Raw genomic sequence first — 23,007 nt, forward strand, 5'->3', positions numbered from 1 at the left:
AAAGAGTGATGAACACAATTCGCAAGTTGTTGCATCTTTCCTTAAGTCAATTAGAAATGTTCAGTTTACATATAACTCATTAAGTACATGATCTTTGGCTACAGTTGTGGAGCAGCCATTATTCCCCACCTTTGATGTAGAGGCCACAGTCAAGTCTCAGGAGTAATTACGGTAGCAGCTGTGGTGCTGACTGACTAAATCACCTTCAGTCTTCAAACAGCCCTGAACCTCCAACCCCAGCATCTTCTCCAACAGATTCTGTTTGCATTTACTCAGAGGATGGAAACTCATAAAAGCTCATGTATTAAACAACGCCATCTGTTTTTGAGGCTGTCCAGCTGGAGGGAGGAAGGTGCTACAGATGACAAAGTATTAGTTTCTATATTCACAGACTCATTAGCACTAGTCATCCACCAAAACTATCTAACTGTGATTCAAACTGGCTTCACTAAATAATGGAAAGTTAAGCAAACTAAACTTTTTGGATGACATTCTGATGTCAGTCTTCTGTTTAAATTATCTTGTGGCCAATGTGTTGTTTAAAACTGGCATTCAATATTCAGAATTATATTGTTTGATGTGATTTAATGTTTATTGGTTTAAATAACTGATTAAAAATGGGCAGTATCAGCATTAAAGTACATTAAAGAGGCTCCCACCAAAATCTGAATAAACTTAGTATCCAGGTAATTCGTCACTCAGATAAATTTCTTTAAGAAATTGGTTCATTATACTTATTTTGGTTCATGTGTGAGTGTTAAGAAGCTGCTAGGGAGAAGACAACTGACTTCAGCTATTCACACAGTTTCCTTTGTGACTGTGATCAGGCTGTTCAGCTCTATAAAAACTGCACATGCATGAATGGTGTCAGTGTTTTGGCTACGAGTGATCAGAGCAAAGTTATTCTGGATACCTTGTAAATCAAAAAGTGAGCTAGCGTCTGTGGCTTTTTCAGAAGGTGCCTGGGTGATAGGTCGTAAGAATGAACGGTAGCCTTTCAAAATGGCGGCCATGAAGCGGAGGAAGGCCTCCTGGATCTCCAGCTCCAGTGTGTGGAGGCTCTTCCCACAGCTCAGCTCTGACGAATCGCTCATGCTCAGTTCGAGCAGCCCGTCTGGCCTGTACTGACCTAAAGACAGAACAAGTCAATTTAACTCTCACAACATGTTAGGAATCTCTAGGAATCTCTCATATCAGTAAATGTCAACATACAAGTTTGATGCTGAAAATGCATTTTGATGATTATAGTATAATGAAATTTATGTACTTATTTAAGTAAGTATAGCTGGAAAATCTAATGATTAGCACTACATCATTAAAATAAATACACTTGCCTGATGCACATTCATGAGGGTTAATTGACTCAACAAAAAACCTCTGGCAGGCATATCAATATTCAGCCCCTCTGAGCGACAGGGTAGATTTTCAACTTCACTGGATCAGAAAATTCATTTATTCAATTTCTATGGCTCAATAAGCAGTAGGTTTCCTGGTCTCTGAGTCATTGTGCCTCACAAATAGCAGAAAGTTGACAATAACACAATGAGCATCGCAGCAGGGAAGCCAGGTAATTAGGAAATTATGCTATTCATTGATAGGATTGTTGCTGGCGGGAAACAAATTGTAATCCCAACTTAATTAAAATTAGTGATGAATTAAGAAGAACCCACTCTATTGAAGACATAAAATAGCCACAGCTTAATTTTTATTTTTAATGACAGAAATCTAGTCTAAAAAGTAAAATGAAGACGAAGATGATGAGAAAAGCTTTCTTCAGCTTAGCTCTTTAGATTCTGATTTGTCATCTAACCTTACAATCCTACTGTTCAACTTAACACAAATAGAACCATCAAATGAAAAGGTTTGCTTAAACTCTATTTAACCACACATGCATGACAAATAATAAAACTAATACAACAAAATCGAACAACTGAGATTTTTTAAAATACTTCCACCAGCTCATTTATCAGCTCAGTACTCACCATCAACCAGCTGCTGGTAGAGATTGCTTAGCACATTCATTAGGTTTTTACAAGGTTTCTTTGGCAGGATTTTCCATGTGAGGGCTCGCTTATCGTCGTTGCTGAAAAGCAGAAGCATACACTGAGCTCTAGAGAGGCTGAGAGGCCAAAACCAACATGGACAGCAGTTGAGCCAGAGTACAGTGTTTTTTAACAACCACCTAGGTAGTAATGAGGCCAAAAATGATGTAAACCATTACTGACATTACCTGATGCACCAGAATATTACATTCTCTTCATATTAAAATGAGTCTTGCGCTACAAAAATAAATGCTGTTTTACCAGATCTGTGTGGATCATCACACTATTCAATCAGAAAAAATGAAACCTAAACAAAAGGGTTGAGTTGTTTTCAACTTACATAACTTAGTTAAATGTAAACCTTCATTTAGGTTTCATGTTTTTTTAGTATAGTTAGTATATACTCTATAGTATACTCTACAACTATCTGTAGTTTAGTCATACATAGTGTAGTGTCCTATACTATACAGATAGCCATCATTTTATGCATTGTGCTCACTGGAAGATGGTGTTTGTGTCCAAGTCCACGCAGCTCACATCTGGTGGGGGGTCGTAAAGATCAAAGTAGCGAGAGTCCACTCCTACAATGAATGGACAGGGAGCACTCAACACATCAGCCAATGCCAGGGGGCACAGAGGAATATATGGGCACGGCCAGTGGAACGGGAAAATCATCTAAGAAGAAGGATGAGGATGAAAAAGAAAATATGAGGCAAAAAGATTCTTTGTTGATTTATTCTTGTTATTTCAAAGGGGTGTATACATTAACAATCAGAGAAATTCCATTAATAATGGCATTAGACATCGTTAGAAAAGAACTACATAACTTTACAAAACGCTTTTACAAAGTAAAGACGTGATGTTCGTACAGCTGAGTGCAGTAACTTACAGACACCAGAGCCTCAGTTACGCTGGTTAGTACGGCTGGTCTTAACGAGTGAACCAGGATCTTATGTTCAGTGACAGCAAACACCAGCAGGGTGACAGAGTTCTCTGGTCCAAGGTTCTGGAGCAATGTGGAAAATCGACCACCGCTAAGAAAAACATAAATGCATGTGTACATTAAATGAAATTTTCACTATACAAACAGTACGCTGTTCTACAACAAAGTCCCAAAATGAGTAGGGTAATAACTCCAGCTGCTCTTACCTGAGTGGTAAAGGAGAAGACACTGGTTGGCTCAACATCAGGCTGTCATGAGGGGAAAGCTACAGAAAAGCTGAAAAGTGAGATAAAAACCAACCAAGCACGAAGTATCTGCACTGAATAATTTAAATAGTCATCCATAATGGAGGACCTCAACCACTGCACCCTAAGGAAATCCAAAAACAATCTCAGAAAACAACACTATTGTCTCCAAAATAATGATTTCACAGTTCTAACACTCACCATATGCTACAAACATAACAAACTACAAATATGGAAACTTACCTGCACCAGAATGCGAGGCCTCTGAGAGGAAGGGAAAGGAACTTTGTGCATGAAATGAGAGATATGCCTGGAAAGGAGAAGATTAAAGGGAGGTGAGGTAAAAATAACAGCGGTGGGTGGCCAAATTGTCTGTCAATTCATAATGTGCACTTCAGATAATTTTCAGTATACATTTGGTTTTCTGGCAATCCCTCAGATGCACTGAACATCTCATTTATGAAACGTATGTCCCTTCATTTAGTAAGGATGACATCATGTAATGGTTACGGTACTGTCACCTAGCAGGCAAAAATTTTTTTTAAATGATCAATTAGCAAACATATATCACCATGTGTAATGGGGAAATTAAACATACAAAACAGATCACACTTACTTCTCAATGGGCAAGGCATGGGGACCAGAGATGGAGTAGCGATAGAGGAATGTGAGGAACTTGCGGAAAGCGTCGAAGAAGGGCCAGTGAGAGAGCAAACAGATACACTTGTTGGTGTAGACGGAGCAGACGTTGGTGGTGCTGTTGGTGGTAGCAGCCGTATGGTTGGAGGCTGAGGGTTTGTGTGGATCCGAGCTCAGAAGACCCAGCTGGGAGAGCTGCTGATCCGTCAGACACTCCTGCTGGTATGGCTCATAGAACTGAATGGCAGCACCGTACACCTGAATCAGGAGACATGTTGGATGTAGAGCTCAATATCTGTAGTTATTTAATTTATGTCATCTGTCTATATACAACTGATAAAGTATGTATTTCTATCTGCTATTGTAAATGCAGGTCAAAGGTCACCACACGGGAACCTCTCACTTATCAACTGTATTCTATACCGGTTAACCTTTGCCAGTTTTCTTAGATTACAATAAGAACATCACAGCACATTACTTTGATGTATACCAAGTTTAATAACTTTGAACTATTGGGTAGTTTTTGAATTTCAGGTCCTATTCTGTTCTTAAATATTCTTATAAACCTGAAGGAACTTATTTGTATTACTAACCCGAAATGTAGTACTTAAGTAAATGTATTCTCTTACTTTCCACCATGGCACACCACTCATAGTAATTGGAGTTATTTACCTGGCCAACTAATAATGAAAATGAGACAGTTGGATAACCTCTATGAATCATCCCAGCTCTACTCACTGAATGGAAACATCAGTGAGCACAGAAATAAAATGAGTATAGTTCTCTTTTCAGCTTATACTGAACATCAATAGCTTCAAAGCTAACTGTGGCCAAACAAACAGGGGTTGAGCAGAGCCAGTATCAACATTAGGCCAAATAAATCCCTCTGGTTTCTGGAAATATGAGACTTTCCAATTCATGCACAATTCAGAGCTAACTGGCTTATCTGCCAGCTGGCTTGGCCACTTGTGTGGGTTGGTTTTAAACATTTCCCCACAGTATTTCTATGCTGTATGAATGCAATCAAACCTGCTTACAGTATTTCTGTGTAAGACAAACAGGCATTTTGTGGTGTTGCTTTGTTCAGGACATTTCAAACTAGTTACACTTTTCAGTACACGTAAAGTGAGATATTTCAAGCATTTTTTGTTTTAATTTCAATGACTGCAGCTTACTGTAGTGCTCATGAAAATCTAAATGCATGCATGTTGACATGTATGTCAACATATTTAAATATTTTCTTTAGAGTTTGAGTAAATTACTATTCATACTGGATAAATACCATGTATCTTGTATCTTGTTCTTGTTCAGTACACACAACCACAATCATGGGGAAGACTGCTGAGTGTACAGTAGTCCAGAGGAAAATTATCAACAGCCTCGACGAGGAGGGTAAGACACACAGGGTCACCACTAAAGTGGCTGGTTGTTTTACGTTGACTGGGAGGGAAACGTGTGGTTGAAAAGATGCACAAGTAACAGGAATGACCACAGACTTAAGAAGACTATAAAGCAAAGCAGATGCAAAAACTTGGGAGAACTTCGCTAGGAGGAGAATGATGATGGAGTCAGAGCATCAAGAGCCATCACAGAAACGGGCTACAACTATTGCATTCCTAATACCAAGCCACTTCTGAACCAGAGACAACATAGGAAGCGTTTTTTCCAGATCTAAGTCAGTTTCCAGCAGGACTTAACACCAACCTACAGTGCCACACCTACTACTACCTGGTTTGTTCACCATGATATTACTGTGCTTCATTTGCAGCCAATTCACTTGACCTAAAACCCATAGAAAATCTATTTCTTACTGACAAGAGGAAGATGAGAAACACCTAATCTGATGGCTGATATCAAAGCTACTGTACCTGGTCTTTAGATTTACATCACAAGTTGATGTCTCCATGCCACCTCACATAGTTGTAGTAATCTGTGCAACAGCAGTCCAGACCAACAGACTGATCTTAGGGAAATATTACATATTATAAATATGAAATATATATTGAGATGCTGGACTTTTGATTTTCATGAGGTTTAAGCCACAATCAACCATTTAATCAAAACAGAAAAAGGCTTGAAATAGTTCACTTTATTTCAAATAAATCTAAAATCTAGGAAATATATTAATTAAAATCATCATCATCAATCGAACCCTCTTTTTTCACAGTATTCTTGATTTTGAGATGCACTAGAATAATGAGTAGTTTAGTCGAGGTAGTGGTGAAAAGTAACAAAAATACAATTACTTACAATTACTGTACACAAATACTGGCCTAAGAACAGTCTTGAGGTATTTGTACTAGTTTGAGTATTTTCATTCACTGCTATTTTATACTTGTACTCAATTACAAAATATTGACATTGACTGCATTACATGTATCAGCTATAGCTATATAACAAAACACATCTAAAATACAACAGACCCAACAGCATATACACCAAATAAAGCTGGGTTTCAACAACCTTTAGCTTGGGATCAGTTAGGGTTCTCATAAATAAACAAATGCACTGGTGTTTGTACACATGGGTTTAACAGGTGATGGTTCAGTTACAGACGGCATCTGCAGTCTGCCAGAATCCCGCTGGGTATCCCTCTGACTTTCGCCAGGAGAACACACTGTTCTCACCAAATAACTCCCTGCATGTGCCATAGCAGGCCTTCCAAACTCACACCTGTGTACACACAAAGCTGACTCAGCATTAGCAGAGTGAGCGAGAGTTTGACCAGCAATCACTCCTGAACCCTGACTGGCCTTGTTCAGGTGGACCATTGCTATCTAAAGGCCTTCAGTGTTTCCCATCCCAACTGTACCACTTTTCAAACCCTTAGACATGCACAGGGGGAAGGGACTTATTAGATTAGGACATCAATGTGTGTGTGTATGTGATTTGGGGATGTGCATGTCAGCTTATGGTTAACCATTAACACACTTCTCTGCAAAGATATTTACGTGTACTGTACAGTATATCCACACAGCCATACTTCAAATGTTAGAAGCAAGAGAGCCTTATAAAAAGTGAAATGAAAAATAGGTGGGTTCAAAAATGTGCGTTCCGTTAAGTTGTGTATTGAATCCAGATGTAAACACATTGAAATAAAAGCTGCAATGTTGATGTTTTTTCTCATATTCGTTTTTTGATGCCAAAGCCAAATGTTTATTTTACTCTACAGCAAAAATAAAGAAACTGGCCTCACTATTCCAACACTTTTGGAGGGGAGTATAGATTACCACCGAGTTATGTGAGAGTAGAGCTGCAACACACATTTGCATTAGTAAGTAAGCGTTGCTCTTTAAAACATCAGAAAACTGTGAAAAAGTGCCCAAAGTGTGACAAAGAAAGGAGCAAACATTTGTGAAGGTGGACGTTTCTGTCCAGATTGATACTCCTTTTGAATGATGTGTTGGTTTTGGTTTGTCCACAAAAAGAAAATGAACCTAAGACTGACCTAGTGACTTGAGTGTATATTACCATTACATTACCTGTTGTCATTTTTGTTTTTATGACTAATAACTATGTGACACTGCTTCAAAGAAAAACAACTGTTTTTGGGGAAAATATAATATACTGAAACTGCACATTCCTTAAAAGCGGGATGGAGGTCTATCAAAGCCTCGGAAAAAACAAGAAGACAAACAACCAAGACACCAGAATGACTTGTGTGCATGTGTTTTGTTTGTGTCCGTCTGCAAGTGAAAGAAAACCTGGTGAAAACGTAGAAACCGGTTTCATCCTTTCATGAATTAGTTTCACTTAACAGGCTGTAAACTGTGAGGGGAGATACAGGGTTTTCAACTGGCAACAGCAACATGCATGCCTGACCCACTTCCCCTTCTGGTATGCAGAGTAGCACTGTGGTTTTCTCATTCCCCACTGCGGTCATGTCAGCTGTGTAGATGGCAGTTATAGTCTGATAATGAGGTTTAACAGTCACAGGCAGCTTCTTATATCTGATGCTACTGCTGAGATGTTCAGAGGAGTGAGGAGAGAATCTATCAATACATCATCTTACCTTTTCTCCAGAGGCACCTGTGAGGACAAAGGTGGAAAAAACAGGGAGGGAGTATTTGGTGTTAGCTGGCCAGCACTCGATTGTAGCCCCCATGGGAAGGCAGAAGAGAGGGACAGACTCTGGTAGAGGGAATGACTCATAGTCCTCCTCAGGATATCTGCTGAATAAGCCTAACAAGAGAAAAAAAAACACAAGAAGAAAACTCTATTTAAAGACCTGCTCAGTGTAACCTCCCACCTGGGACTTTTAATTAACAGCTAATGTAGATTAAATATGCTGCCTGTCCAATAAACGTAAGATGAAACAAAACAAGTTCCATTTATTTTAATCACAATGATTATGTACGACTTTACTGAGTCAATGTTTCACTAGAAATGCAGGTCAGTGCTTCTTAATGAGGCCTTAGGTTAATTAGTCACTGTCAGCGAACATAAAGTGAAACTAATGATTCTATTCTCTGCATTTTCTCAACTTTGTGCTCTAAATTTAAATATAGACATATACATAAAGTGTATAGCACAAAACACATGCATGAAATCTAGATGAAATGCAGAACTGATGACAAATCCCAGTGGGTTAATCATTGCAAATGGCTCCATTCAAAATATATATAATGTGCCATAATCAGTTTTATTTATCAGTTATTGTAAAAATATATTAAGCTACTGTATTTTAACAATTAATCAAGTTACATTTCCATAGATTCTTGTTTGTAAATATTACGATATTACATACCAAGGAATGTCCTTTACACACTCTGCTCTACAGCTAAATGAGCAAATTGATCATTTATTTTTGTAATTTCATTACAGTGAGATGTTACATGTTTGCTGCGAGAACTAGCTCACAAGGAAGATCGATGCATACCAAGTTTTTTGTGGCCTAAAATGTTGAAAATAAATGTAATTTGTTTGGGTTGACTCATGGGTCAGATAGGGTCACTCCATCTACAGTCTACTGCTTATTCATGACAAGTACAACAAAACATCTGCCAACTATTCTAAGGCTGAGACAAACACAGCCGCACTGAGATAGTCAACAGTCTTGAAAATATGAAAATGAAAATATAATATTGTAGCGACCCAGAGGTGGGGCATATTGTTCTGTTGGTGTTTGACTGTTCCAGTTCCTGTTATGTGTTATGTGGTTCTTCTAATTGGTTCTTTTATTTTGTAGTGTATATAGTTGTGTGATGTCAGGTGTGCTTCCGGGGGTGGGGAAGAGGGAACCCGGGAGAAACAGGCGGGAGATTATGTGCTTCCGGGGGTGACTGAAGACTGCACTGAGACCTGTTGTCACTCTGTTCTGATTTATAAAAATAAAAGAGTTGTTCACTCTGAGGCTCGTCACATTGGTGTCAGAAGTGGGATATTTAACCTGTCTTGTTAGACCGGAAAGAGCGAGCCATGGAAGAAGAACTGCGGGAGCTGGAGCGAGCTGTGCTGGAAAGCAGCCTGCTTCTGGATAGACTGATGCGGGCGAGACCAACGCGGGGCTGCCGCGATCCAGACCAACCCGACGGCTCCAGCGTCCCCAGGCTTCATCTACATAAAACGAGCAAAGCACACAGTGGTGAACAACCGTCACAAACAGAGACAGTCCCTGACAGCGCTGCACCGAGTCAGACACCCAAAACACCGGTCAAACTCCCGAGGTTCAACGGGCTGACTCCCCTGGAGCCCTACCTCGCTCAAGTCCAGCTCGCCGCGCTGCACGGTGGGTGGAGCGGCAAAGACACGGCGACACAGCTGGCCCTGGCTCTGGAGGGTCCCGCTCTGCAGGTGCTAATTGATGTGGCACCGGAGCAACGGCAGGAGCTACCGGTGATCACCGCGGCGCTGGAGAGACGCTTTGGACAGCGGACCTCGACAGAGCAGGCTCGCGAGCAGCTAGCCAGTCGTCGGCGCAGTGAGGGGGAGAGTCTGGGGACGTTCGCCGCCGATCTGCAACTCTACTCGCGGCGCGGCTACCCCTCATTTCCTGCCGCCGCCCGGGAGGAGCTGAGTTTGCACGCTTTCCTGCGGGGGCTCACGCCGGAGCGGCTCCGCCAACACGTCCGCCTCTCCATGCCTGGCTCTCTGGAAGAGGCGCTCCGTGAAGCAGAGCGGGCCGAGGAGGTACTGAGCCCGAGACCATCACAGCGGAGGCTCCCGGACCAGCCATCGCTGGCGCGGGCAGCCGAGTGCAGCGGTGAGACGGGGACGTCAGAGGAGAACGTCAGCCGAGCTCAACCGGCTGCTGTTCCGGCGCGTCGGCCTCGCCGAGGAGACAGCGGCTGTTTCCGCTGTGGTGAACTGGGACATTTTGCCCGTGATTGCCCCGCCCCCTCGCCGAAAGCTAAGGCCGGGTCACCGCAGGGAAACGGCGGCGGAGTGAGGCGGTGAGGGGACACTCACTCCAATCAGACACACCCCTCACCGGGAACCTTCACACAGTGGGCCGCTGTGGATTTCTTAAAGGACTATATGTGGACTGTGTTATAGAGAACCAGCAATGTCGGGCCCTGGTGGATACGGGGTCTACCATCTGCTTGCTGCGACGGGGGTTTCTCCCGGGGACAACCGGTCCACTCCCGGAGGGGTGGACCCCCACTGCAACAGAATTAATGACTGTTACTGGGGAAAAGACTGTGATGCCAGGGAAACGGGCGCTGCAGGTCGCTGTTGGGGAGCAAGAGGTGAGCCATGAGTTTTGGCTTGCTGACATCCGCGACGACTGCATCATCGGCCTGGACCTGCTAACCCGCTGGGGTGCGCGTGTTGACGTGTCGGGGCTCGCCCTATGCTTCGGCACGGAGACCGTGCCACTTCAGTCGGGCCGGAGAGGGAGCATCAAACCCCGGGGACGCCGGGCTCGTCGGCGCGCTGAGGCCAACGCACTCAAGCCGTCACCTCCATCAGCCAGCATCCCGACAACAGAGACCGCCGACGCTGTGAGGGAGCTGGGTCAGCGGAGCGGCGCACATCTGGGAGAACAGCAGAGAGAGCAGCTACAGCAGTTGTTAGCAGAGTTTGTGGACATTTTTGCTGCACGTGATGAAGATTGCACCAGAACAGGGCTGGTGCAACACCACATCAACACCGGTGAGGCCCAGCCCATCCGCCTGCGACCCCACCGGCTGCCTCTCTCCAAACGCCAAGCGGCAGCGGAGCTGATCACCGCCATGGCCGCGAACGGCATCATCGAGCCGTCGGACAGCCCCTGGGCGGCCCCAGTGGTGATGGTGAGGAAGAAAGGGGGTGGCTGGCGGCTCTGTGTGGACTACAGACGCCTTAACGCCGTCACTCTAAAAGACTCTTATCCACTACCCCGCATCGATGACGCTCTGGATTATGTGGCGGGGTCGTGTTGGTTCAGCTCCCTGGACCTGAGGAGCGGTTACTGGCAAGTGGAGCTGGCCCCGGAGGCTCGAGCCAAGACGGCTTTCACCATCGGCCAGGGACTGTGGCAGTTCCGGGTCATGCCATTTGGACTGTGTAACGCCCCCGCCACCTTTGAGCGCCTCATGGAGCGGGTGCTGAAAGACATTCCCCGGAGCCGCTGTGTGGTGTATCTGGACGATCTGTTGGTGCACGCCAGAGACTTTGAGGGTGCGCTTGCAAACCTGCGGGAGGTCTTCACCGTCATCCGTCAGGCTGGGCTCCGGCTGAACCCGGCAAAGTGCAATCTGCTGGCCAGAGAAACGGCGTTCCTGGGGCACGTGGTCAGCGAACACGGGGTGTCCACAGATCCGGCCAAGGTATCGGCAGTCCGGGACTGGCCGACGCCCACCACCGCCAGTGAGCTGAGGAGCTTCCTGGGGCTAGCCTCCTATTACCGGAGGTTCGTCCGGGGCTTCGCCACTATCGCCAGCCCGCTGCATCGGCTGACAGAAAAGGGCAAGCGATTCGAGTGGTCCAGCGCCTGCACCACTGCCTTCCAGCAGCTGAAGGCGGCCTTGGCCGACGCTCCGGTCCTGGCTCTCCCCGATCCCCAGCAGCCTTTCATCCTCGACACCGATGCCAGCAACGTGGGGGTCGGAGCCGTCCTCTCCCAGGGGGGGGAGGCAGGTGAGAGAGCGGTGGCTTTCTACAGCTGCAGTCTGAACCGAGCAGAGCGCAACTACTGTGTGACCAGGCGGGAGTTGCTGGCAGTGGTCCTGGCTGTGCGGCACTACAGACCCTACCTGCTTGGCAACCGGTTCACTCTGCGCACTGACCATGCGTCTCTCACTTGGCTGCTCAACTTCCGGCAGCCTGAGGGTCAGGTGGCGAGGTGGCTGGAGGTGTTGCAGGAGTACGACTTCGAGATCCAACATCGGCCGGGGCGACAGCACAGCAACGCCGATGCCCTCTCCAGGCGACCCTGCGCTGCAGAGGAGTGTCGTCACTGCCAGCGTCAGGAGGAGAGGGAGCGAGGACCCGAGGCAGCCACCGCCCGCCTAGGAGTCGACAGCGCAGAGGCAGAGCAGCTGTTCACTGGGGAACAGTTACGCCATCACCAGGGAGCCGATCCTGTGCTATTAATGGTGAGAGGCTGGCTGGAAGCTCAGCAGCGTCCAGACTGGCCAGCAGTGTCTGCAGAGGAGCCTGAGGTGAAGGTCCTCCATTCCCAGTGGGGCAACTTGGAGCTTCACGACGGCGTGCTGTACCGACGGTGGCGAGCGCCAGACCAGGGGTCGGACAAGCTGCAGCTTCTGGTTCCTCGCGCCCTGCGGCCCGAGGTCCTCCAGCTGGTCCATGGAACGGCAGGGGCTGGTCACTACGGCAACACCAAAACGATTCGCCGTCTGAGGCAGAGGTTCTACTGGCCTGGCTGTCGTCAGGATGTGGAGCTCCACGTCCAATGCTGTGACACCTGCACCGCCCAGAAAGGACCCTGTCAGCGCTCCAGGGGTCCGCTGCAGCAGTACCTGGTGGGAGCCCCGATGGAGAGGGTCGGGGTGGACATTCTAGGGCCGTTTCCCCTCACAGAGTCCGGTAACCGCTACGTCCTCGTTGCAATGGATTATTTCACTAAGTGGCCAGAGGCGTATGCGGTGCCGGACCAGAGCGCTATCACATCAGCGCAGAAACTGGTGGATGAGATGTTCACCAGATTTGGGGTTCCTGCAGAGCTCCATAGTGACCAGGGTCGTAACTTCGAGAGCCGGCTGTTTAGTGAGGTGTGCCAGAGGATGGGAGTGAGGAAAACACGGACCACTCCACTTCACCCACAGAGCGACGGGTTGGTGGAGCGTTTCAACCGCACCCTGGCCACCCAGCTTGCCATCCTGACCAGCCATCACCAGCGAGATTGGGATCAGCACCTGCCTCTGGTCCTCTGGTCATACCGGACTGCTGTACAGGAGTCCAGCCAGTGCACCCCTGCTGCACTGATGTTTGGCAGAGAGCTCCGCACCCCAGTCGACTTGGTCTTTGGATCGCCGCCAGAACCGGAGATCGCTGGCGGCCCGGAGATGGACTATTACAGGCGCCTTAGAGAGAGACTCAGACTGGTGCATGATTTGACCCGACGCGCACAGAAGGACGCTGGGGTCAAGCAGAAAAGAGCATATGACGCTCGCTGCCAGGGGCGCACATTTGCACCCGGGGACAAAGTGTGGGTGTATTGCCCGGTGAGAAAGAGGGGGATCTCACCGAAGCTCTGCAGCCACTGGCAGGGGCCGGGGGAGGTGTTGGAACGGCTGTCGGAGGTGGTCTTTCGGGTTCAGATGCCTGGTCGGCGGCGGAGGGTGGTGCTGCACCGGGACCGGCTGGCACCCTACCACCCGCTTGCCCCGACTGGGGATGAGGACGAGGGTGAGGACGACCCTCCACCTGTCATCCCCGGTGACAGTGACAGAGACACTACAGGACTTGGGACATTTTCAGACACTGGGGGTGGGGATCAGGAGAGACCGGCGCGTCAACGGCGCCGGCCTGATCATTTAAGGGACTTTGTTGCATGGACTGAGGTTAGTGGGGACACTTAAACCTCTTAGCGGGGGGCTGTGTAGCGACCCAGAGGTGGGGCACATTGTTCTGTTGGTGTTTGACTGTTCCAGTTCCTGTTATGTGTTATGTGGTTCTTCTAATTGGTTCTTTTATTTTGTAGTGTATATAGTTGTGTGATGTCAGGTGTGCTTCCGGGGGTGGGGAAGAGGGAACCCGGGAGAAACAGGCGGGAGATTTAGTGCTTCCGGGGGTGACTGAAGACTGCACTGAGACCTGTTGTCACTCTGTTCTGATTTATAAAAATAAAAGAGTTGTTCACTCTGAGGCTCGTCACAATATATATATGCTTTAGACCAATTAGTTGCAGACGTCTTCTCTGAAATACAGCACTGTACAAGTACTAGATTTTTTGGTACTCTTGGTATTATTTGGTATTATTATTTCTCAAAATGTAATTTACTTTTAGTAAATTAGTGTGTGTTAATCTATGTATTTGTAAACAGGAGACAACAGAAACAGTTGACTCAATTAATTGACTTAATTAATCTAGTGTTTTGTTTTTTTTTTTGTTTTCTTTTCAATCGCACAGACCATTTAGTAATAATAACCATCTCTTAAAATAAAAAACATGAAGCTAAATTCTGCTGTAGAATTTAGCGCAGATTCAAACTCGTCCTTTTATTTATTCTTGTCCAGATTTAAAAAGATCTGGTTAAAAGTAGTCTGGTTGAGGAAAAACTTAGCCTAGTAAACCCTTTTTCACAAATAAGAAACTGTGAGAAACAGTTATCTAAGCTCTATTTACTCCATATGGGCTTTTCACAATGCTGAAAGCTGCTTTTGTCCTCAATGTAGTACACATAAACGCAGTTCAAACCTGCCACTTCAGCAAACATCATAAACACATTACTAATGTTACCCAGCTCACCAGCTTGTCCATATGTTGCTAATGATTCTATTCTCTGCATTTTCTCAACTTTGTGCTCTAAATTTCACAAAGGATGCCATTACACGTTTCATTAACTGACAAACAAATCTATTACACGTGCAAAAAAATAAAAGCATCTGGACAACAGACAAAAAAAGAACAAATCTTCTCAGTGTGTCAGTTTGCAGATTTTGAACTGCATTTTTTCATACCCAACTAGAATCATAAACTACTGCACAAGTTTATTATCATGTATACGTACAGGATGCTGTGTCAACACAAACTTTACAAATAATCTAATAAAATTACTGGTCAGTTATATAGTGTATCTGTAAGTTCACAGCTACATTGTAAATGCAGAGAGACTAAAACTAAAGCTGTTTCAGTAACTCAAACCGTGATGTAACAGAATGATTACAATTGTTCCTCTCAGAGGTAAAGAGCTAATGCATAGACTTATGTAGAGATGGTGAGAAAAGAAAGAAGTTTTATGAGAGAAAAGTTTCAAGCTGAAAGTTAGATGACCCATATCTGAATTCACTGAATTCTGCCTCTGCTATTATATCATCTACAGTTATGAACAACCAATGAAGCCTTAAATACAAAATGTTTAAAAATGTCTAAAGGTTCAAGCTGCAATCTAACAGTTACTTATGTTCACATTGGAAAGATCTGTTAACTCGCGTCTTATTTTTCAGGCTACATTTCCATCATGATTCCATATACTGTAGCTCTTCTAGCTGTTTTCACCAAGCACATGCTGTCATCTCAAACTTCAGGTGATTAGTGATACATTTAAAACACAACAACCCACCCAGAGCATTTAAATCGTCTCACTCCATCATTTTAACCTCTTCCAGTGCCTGAACATAAGAAATCTCATTAAAGTGGAAGAATATTGGCTTATCTCATTACTCCAGTTGTGACGCATCAACATGCTTTAACAAGCCTGAACATGCATGAACAGCTGTAGCAGTCCTGTTGCAGGATGTCCTCTCAAGAGACATTTGTGCAACAGCATAGTTTCAACAAATACAGAGACATAACATGTTCACTGCACTAAAAAAACTATCACTTCAAAACTACATTTTCAGTATAACTAGTTACATTTAGCATTTTCTAATGTGTTCAATACATGTAAAATTACCCTCATTCTCTGATTTTTCAGTTCGTCCTCTCACAAGAAGCAAGTGATCAGGAGAAGAACCGAGGAAACACAAAGAATTTACAGATTGGTCTGTGTGCATCAGTCAGATTAAGAAGGCTTACCTGCTTTGTAGGCTATTGTGTTCGTTTTTGTCACCGACTTCTTATAACACAGGTAGACAGAGGAGCCCCACTGAGGAAAGGGGAAAAACATAAGTAAGTACTTTTCTCCTTTTGAATCCAGGCTGGGATCAAAATGCATAACACACAGTTCCAACAAATTCCAGTTACTCCCTTTCAAAGATGACATTATGATCTAATTACTTGAATTACAGCTACCATTTAACTTGTCATAGCATAAAATTTAAAGCATCCTTAAGTGCTTTTGCATTTTTTAGCCCATTATGACCCCACACCAGCTGAAACACGTTTTCTTGCTGACCTCCTATGACCCTCACCTTGCTGATGATCACACTTCTTCACCAGAAGATTAAAACAAGTGTTTTGTTACTATTATGCTGCTGATTCTCCCCATTCCAAACAAAAGCACTGCTTTTAAGTCGTTAATCCCAATTTGTTGAATCCTGATTTTTTCCTTTATACAACACATATCTGTAGATACACTCACTCTGAAATGTCTCCTGACACACTTACTCTCTGCTTGCAGAGATTTTAGGACAGGCAGCCACACTTGGTATCTCTGAGGAGGGGGGTTTGTCAGTGTTACTAAATGCCACATGTCAGAACAAACTTACACATCCACAACTTTCATTATATTGTATAATGGGTTTTTAGGGTTAGGGTGAGAGATCAAAGACACATAACCAGAAATGTAAGAGGTTGTGGATGGAGAGACAAATATTGATTGTAAAGGAAGTCAAACACAGGAGTAGAGGCCGTAAAGTTTAAGAGACTCAATAGAGTGAACACACAAAGCATTAAAACGCTTCCTGAGACGAGACAGGATGGTTTTACATCATCTTCTATATTTGGATGAGCTGGTCTGTCCGAGTACTTTAGATGGACTAATGAAACAGAGCGGGATTTAAAAGCCTGTTTGGACCTCACTGATTGGAGTGTTTTTGAAGCTGCTGCAAACGATCTGGACGAGCTCATGGAATCTATAACATCTTTTATCAGTTTCTGTGAAGATATGTGCATTCCTACCAGGACTCATTTAACCTACAACGACAGACCATGGTTCACTGCACCACTGGATCCTCACCAGTTTGCCCTACAGAGGTTGTACTTCCTTCACCACTGAGTTCAACCTGCCACAGGACCTGCTTAAACAGCTCCAAATCCATTCTCTACACTTCTATAACTGGTTCAGCTCAGCTACCAAATCTGACCTCGGAAGAACATATCGGTAAGTCTGGACTGCTGAGCGAATCATTGGTACAACCAAAAAGCTCTCCAAAAACTGTACTTATCCAGAGTGGACAAAGGGGCTAAGAAAATCACTCTAGACCCCTCACATCCAGCCCACTCCGTCTTTGAACTGTTGCTGTAGGGTCGATGCTTCAGAGCCCTGTGCGCCAGAACGGCAAGGTACAAGAACAATTTGTTCCCTCAGTTAATCCATCTTATGAACACTTGACAATAAACGTGGAACACACAACACTATTTATACAGCCCTACACACATCACTATCTATACACTTATACACCTATTTATCTAACACACATACTGAGTTTACATAATAAAGCTGCACATACAAAACTAGCTATTGAAATGTACCTGTACATACAATGGTCCACTTGTATATTGTTATTCCCTGTCTACCTGTTACCTCCGTTATCTTTCCTATATTTTCAAGAACTGCTTTTAACAACAGGCTTAAGTTTCCTATTTCATATATTCGCCTCTCTCACCATGCTGCTGTTCAGATTCTTCTCCACCTTGCAGAAGGTATGGGGAGGCGTCTCTCCCTTGCTCGGGATGATGATGCAGATGTCAGTGACAGCCAGGGCAGCATGTGGTTGAATCTCAGGTGCCCTACGGTACGTGACATAAATTCGTTGGGAGGAATTGCCACTGATATTGGCTGGACGACCGGAGGGTGTGGTCTGGATGAGGTGGCAACCGTGCTTGAGTCGCTCCTTCCATTCATATAGCACGCTGCAGGAGTGGAGAAGGCAAGTAAGTGGAACAATGAAGTGTAGATGTCTCCTGTCATGAAGTTGTGCTGAGACTCCTGGGTTACATACATAAGTATAATTATAAGTATCGAAGTACTGGAATTTCTTTACAACTCACAATAAGAAACCTGCTGGCAAGAGGATGAATAGAAGATATGCTGTATGCAGGTGCCACAAACTCAGGTAACAGTAACATGACAGCCCACATAAACAGACACCATAAGAAAACTAATATTGCCAAGTGAGGAGCTCCAGTTTATCTATAAAGATTTTTCATGACAACTAAATTTAATCTTGACCAAATTTGTACATCTCGCGCTCCTCCTCCTGTACTGTACATGCATCTAGTTTTATGTCCAGTAAAAAAATATTAATCCAATACAGCATTACAATTAGACTGAAGAGGACTCTTGTACGAAGCACTTAGAGGAAAAGTAGTCAGAGGTACACAGAAGTAGCAGTAATTTTACACATCTCTCTTTGAGCTTGTATTATACACTTATCCTCCATCACAGTTTCAAGTGGAACTCTACAGGCATTTAGTGCCACTCTGAATGCTGAAAAGAGAGCAAAACGGAAAGTGGTCACTGTGGGATTTTTTTTTTTTTTTTTTTTTTTTTTCCATTTCAGTGAAAATTCTGCTCTACTCTCAGGAAGGTCAAACTGTGTGAGCACATAATTCTCTGTCATTATGTGCCAGGCTGCTTGTTGTTAATGCAGTGCCTGCCATCAAACTAATGCAGTTGTTTTTTTCCCTTTATTCACAGCATCACCAATTGTGTTTGCTAAATTAGACTTTTAATACCTCTCCAAAAAGTATTTTCCAAAGGAGATCCTCTTTGTTTTAGTTAAAGTGATGCATATGCAAATGATAAAACATAGTGTAAAGAACAGAGAGAAATTGCATTAATTAGTGTGGATATTGTTTAGATCATAAGAGGCTAATTAAAGTTATCCAAGACATGATGTGTCAGGCTCGGGGTAGTTTTTTTCTTCCTGGTAAAAAGCCTTAAGGTGGCAGCTGGTGGCAGTGCTCATCGTATTAAACTTTAATACTTGATGTTAGTCATGATGTTGACCAGTGATCAAAGATAATATTAATTATTCCCTCTGTGCTGTGAGCAACCATTCACCATCTTATAGAGCAGTAAATAAAAATGAACTAAAATGATGGCTACACACACACACACACAGTCACACCTCCACCTCCCATTAGTCGTACCAGTCTGGGAAGTGCAGTCTCTCTTAGCTATCAGTACACAAAAGCTGCTGATGCAGTCTGAGCAGAGCTTCTGTGTCAGTGCCTGATAAGCACTGCACTCTGTGGTGTCAGAGGCCAGTATTTGCCTCCTTAGCATTGTCACCACCTGCATCAACTAGTAAGAGGTGTGAGAGGACTGAGCAATCGGTATTGAATTCACAAACTTCAAAAGATGTTGCTGAGGAGGACGCTGGTACAGTGTTTCACACTATTTCACTTTTTGTTGTAGAAGCACAATGGAGAGAAGCACCATGGAAGACAGTTACTGTGGAAAACGGCTGCACAGAGGAAATTATCAGGCATAGTAGAGCACTTTGTTGAGAGCATTTCGGCTTTTCAGACACTTTTTAAAATAGGAAGTGTGCCCCCATGTTTGCAACAGCAAGGAACTGTAGAGCAGAGCTTCATAGTAAGAAGAAAACTGACAGCAGCCACAGCTGGTAGACAGTACAAATGGCAATATAACGGCTAAGCCAAATACAGTGTCTGTGTCAGACAATGTGTACTTATAATGTTTCATTTATAGCTAAAACAGTCAATTGATCAGTCAGATTAACAATTATTATTATAATTGTTTAAGCTTTTTAAGGAAAAATGTCAAACATCATCTAATTCCAGCTTCTCATTAGAGTGGGTTTGATGCTTTTGTTTTGTTTTTTTATTTGATAATGAATTATCTATCATAAATAATGAAAACTATAGATCTTTGTGAGTATATGCTGCACAAGAAGACAAAACAGTTACAGCAACTTAGAAACTATCAAAAGTTTTGAAATTATTTTTGCTGTTGTTAAATAGCAGAAACATTTTTAATATAATGTTTAAGTTGCACCAAGACTATTTTAGCAGAAATTAACATAACGACTCATTTAGTACTAACCCGAGGTCAGTGAGTGGTGGCTTGTCGCAACCTCGCCTGTAGCACAGGAAGATCTGTGGCGCCATGAGGCCACCATTGTTAAGATCAGCCGAATAGCCGCTTGGTGTTAACTCTATGCAGGTGAACCCAGGCGGTACCTCCTCACCCATCGAACGGATTACCACCGCCACATCAGTGATGGGCGCCTTAGGTTTGGCCGTCTTGTGGCAGACATCATCAAAGTGGATCTCCTGGTCCAACGGCTTCGATGGGTCCGTCAGACCAGCCACCACAAAGTAGTCGGCTACACGAGGGCCTTTGTCCTCCATCATCTCCCATCCCCGCCAACCGTCTGCAAAAGACAGACAAGGGGACACAGAGGGAGAGAGAGAGAGAGGAAGGAGAGATTAATTTTCATTGTGGCAGCAGACACACTCATTTCTTGCATCCTTGCTATGGCAGTAAAATAAAAAATCAGACAGTCATAAATCTTACAGAGGGAAGGCCAGAAGAAGGGCAAATAAAAAATGTGAGGAGGAGAGAGGCTGCGATTAGGTACCAGGCTTTCACAGTCCAGGCTGTTAGCTGACCGTCTTTGACCTCATGACAAACTCAAGGTTTAGCTTCACGGCTCAAAGATGACAAAACACATGCTCTGAAGAGGACAGAACATTGTTGAGGGTTTTAAATATTTCTCAAGTTTGTAAAAGTGAAACAGCCTGAGTGCTAAACAGACATGAGTGTTTTGAAAAGAGGGTAGTGGGGTGTTAATTCATACAGTACTCTGCCTTGATTATAGGGCGGCCCCACGTAAAAACCTAGTAATTAGAAGCCTTGTGATGTCGTGGAGCCTATTAAGCAGTGATAAAAGCCAAACAGTAGTTTCCTTAATCTATCCAAAGAGGGGCATGTCCTGACTGCACAGCGTCATCTAAACTTAGTGGAGTAGCACAGGCTAAAGGTATATCAACATGAGTGGGTAAACAAATTAGCACTACAGAAATACTCCATATGCCATAATTATGAAAATAATAATAAAAAAGGACATTGTCACAAAAGTTCAGTCTTAATTATCACAATTTTGTTCATATATTGCTATATACAGTATATATATATATATATATATATATATATATATATATATATATATATATATAAAATAGCTAAATAAAAAAACAACACTGCCATTACATTTCATTACAGATTAGGTGAATTTCCAAACATTGGTGCATTTTCTGTGTCAGCAACATTAGAGAGATACTCAAGAAGCAAATTCACCACTCTTTGATGATAACCAGTGAATCCTACATACTGAGACAAAATTATAAAATGCTTTGGGTCTAAAGACTCAACTGAGATCAAAATTAATTGTGTGAGGCAAAGGTACGGCTTATCTGAAAAGAGCAGTTGTTGGAGGTTTACCAAAATACTATGGTAAAGGTTAAAGGTTATGTGTTATCTTTCTCTTCATTTTGCCTACTTTGACAGTTGCTCTGAAATGTGAAATGATTAAACATATTTTCATTACATACTGACTAACTACCATAACTCTTAGTTTTGTAAAACTAATTTTTCTATAAATGTACAATACACTATACAAAGATCAGTCGTTTTCACCATGCTGACCCCTACCTACCACAACATACCACCAGGATTGTCCAGTATATTGTGGTTAATCAGTTTATGTCACACAAATAATAAGTATTCCAAAACTTTCACTTCTTAAGTGTCTTCAGTTTCTTACAGATCCAAGAACACAAAGAGTAATCAGTTCCCAGGATCACCTGCAGTGACACACTAGGATTCACATGTATCAATTATTTTGTAGTCTACAGACATTGCCTTGAGAAGTTGCATAATATTTATCTATTATACCCCCCACGCCAAGCTATTCTTCACGAAGATGCAGAACAAAGAAATACTTTGAGTGAGGTTAGTTTCACACTGGACATTTTCCATCTGGATGCCTGTGGGTGCGGTGGTATAAAGTCTCACTCTCTCTATTTCTTGACACTCGAGCCTCTGGGACACAAGTGTGTTTCTGTGGGTTAAAATGAAACCTGCTAGTACTCTCAGTTATCTCCTCAGTCAGTCTAAGCATAAAAAAACTGGGTTAGTGACAGCTTAAATCAGGAGCTGTGAGAAATGTGTATCTGCACAAAACACACAGACTGGATGTGAGAAACAAAACAAACAGGTCTGTAGATTTTCAAACTAAGCAGAATATACCACATATGTCAAACAGAGGATGAGAACCGTTTTGCAGCTTTAAGAAAATTCCCAAGTTTGTGTCACAGTTAGTGAAAATCTCTCAACCAGAGAGGAATTTTATTGGGACCAGATTTTTAATGCAATAATTTCTGCTTAATTTGATTCTGAGTTATCCAACTGGACAAGGACTGTGATTCCAACCATATGCAGTAAGAGGGTGTGGGATGGGAGGTTTAATTAGCAGGGTGTGTCAGCTAGTCTTAATGTGTTGGCTCAGAGAAAAGGTAAAAAAAAACTGTTAACTCCAAATTGTGTGATGCTTTGCTACCAAACTCCAGCTGCCACAAAAGTCACATAAACCACTGGTAGTACCTCTGTAAGTCAGTTTTATGTTTTGACCTCTACCACAGTATCTACACCATCTGTACATCGGTATGTTTGGTCTTTGTCTTTGAGCAGCCAGAGGTTGAATGAGTATTTTATGTCTACGTTTCTTTGTGACACTGTAATGGTGGTTACAACGCAGAAGTAATAAATAAAATATAAAATCAGCAAATTTATCTTCAATCTCAAATCACGCAGTAGAAACTCATTTTTCCCATCCTGCAGACAGCAGATAAGACAGAATCCCATCCCATAGGTTTCTATATTTTCTGCATTAACAA

The 23,007-nt window shown here is 43.4% G+C and overlaps 1 protein-coding gene across 2 annotated transcripts in view; it reads right to left on the reverse strand.

The window, feature by feature from the left end:
* Positions 1–23,007, reverse strand: part of LOC113174352 (C-myc promoter-binding protein-like) — a 59,018-nt gene that overhangs the window by 24,583 nt on the left and 11,428 nt on the right. For both annotated transcript variants that reach the window (XM_026378279.1, XM_026378278.1), the window contains exons 2-12: positions 20,153–20,483; positions 17,745–17,991; positions 15,994–16,063; positions 7,882–8,051; positions 3,847–4,127; positions 3,474–3,540; positions 3,192–3,250; positions 2,932–3,076; positions 2,542–2,717; positions 1,983–2,083; positions 914–1,129 (exon numbers count right to left, since the gene is read on the reverse strand). In XM_026378279.1, coding sequence (XP_026234064.1) covers positions 914–1,129; positions 1,983–2,083; positions 2,542–2,717; positions 2,932–3,076; positions 3,192–3,250; positions 3,474–3,540; positions 3,847–4,127; positions 7,882–8,051; positions 15,994–16,063; positions 17,745–17,991; positions 20,153–20,463 — 1,843 coding nt within the window. In that variant the 5' untranslated portion in view covers positions 20,464–20,483. The remainder of the gene's footprint in view (positions 1–913; positions 1,130–1,982; positions 2,084–2,541; positions 2,718–2,931; positions 3,077–3,191; positions 3,251–3,473; positions 3,541–3,846; positions 4,128–7,881; positions 8,052–15,993; positions 16,064–17,744; positions 17,992–20,152; positions 20,484–23,007) is intronic.

The sequence above is a fragment of the Anabas testudineus genome, chromosome 3 (assembly GCF_900324465.2).
Source record: "Anabas testudineus chromosome 3, fAnaTes1.2, whole genome shotgun sequence".
Classification (NCBI taxonomy): Eukaryota; Metazoa; Chordata; class Actinopteri; order Anabantiformes; family Anabantidae; genus Anabas; species Anabas testudineus.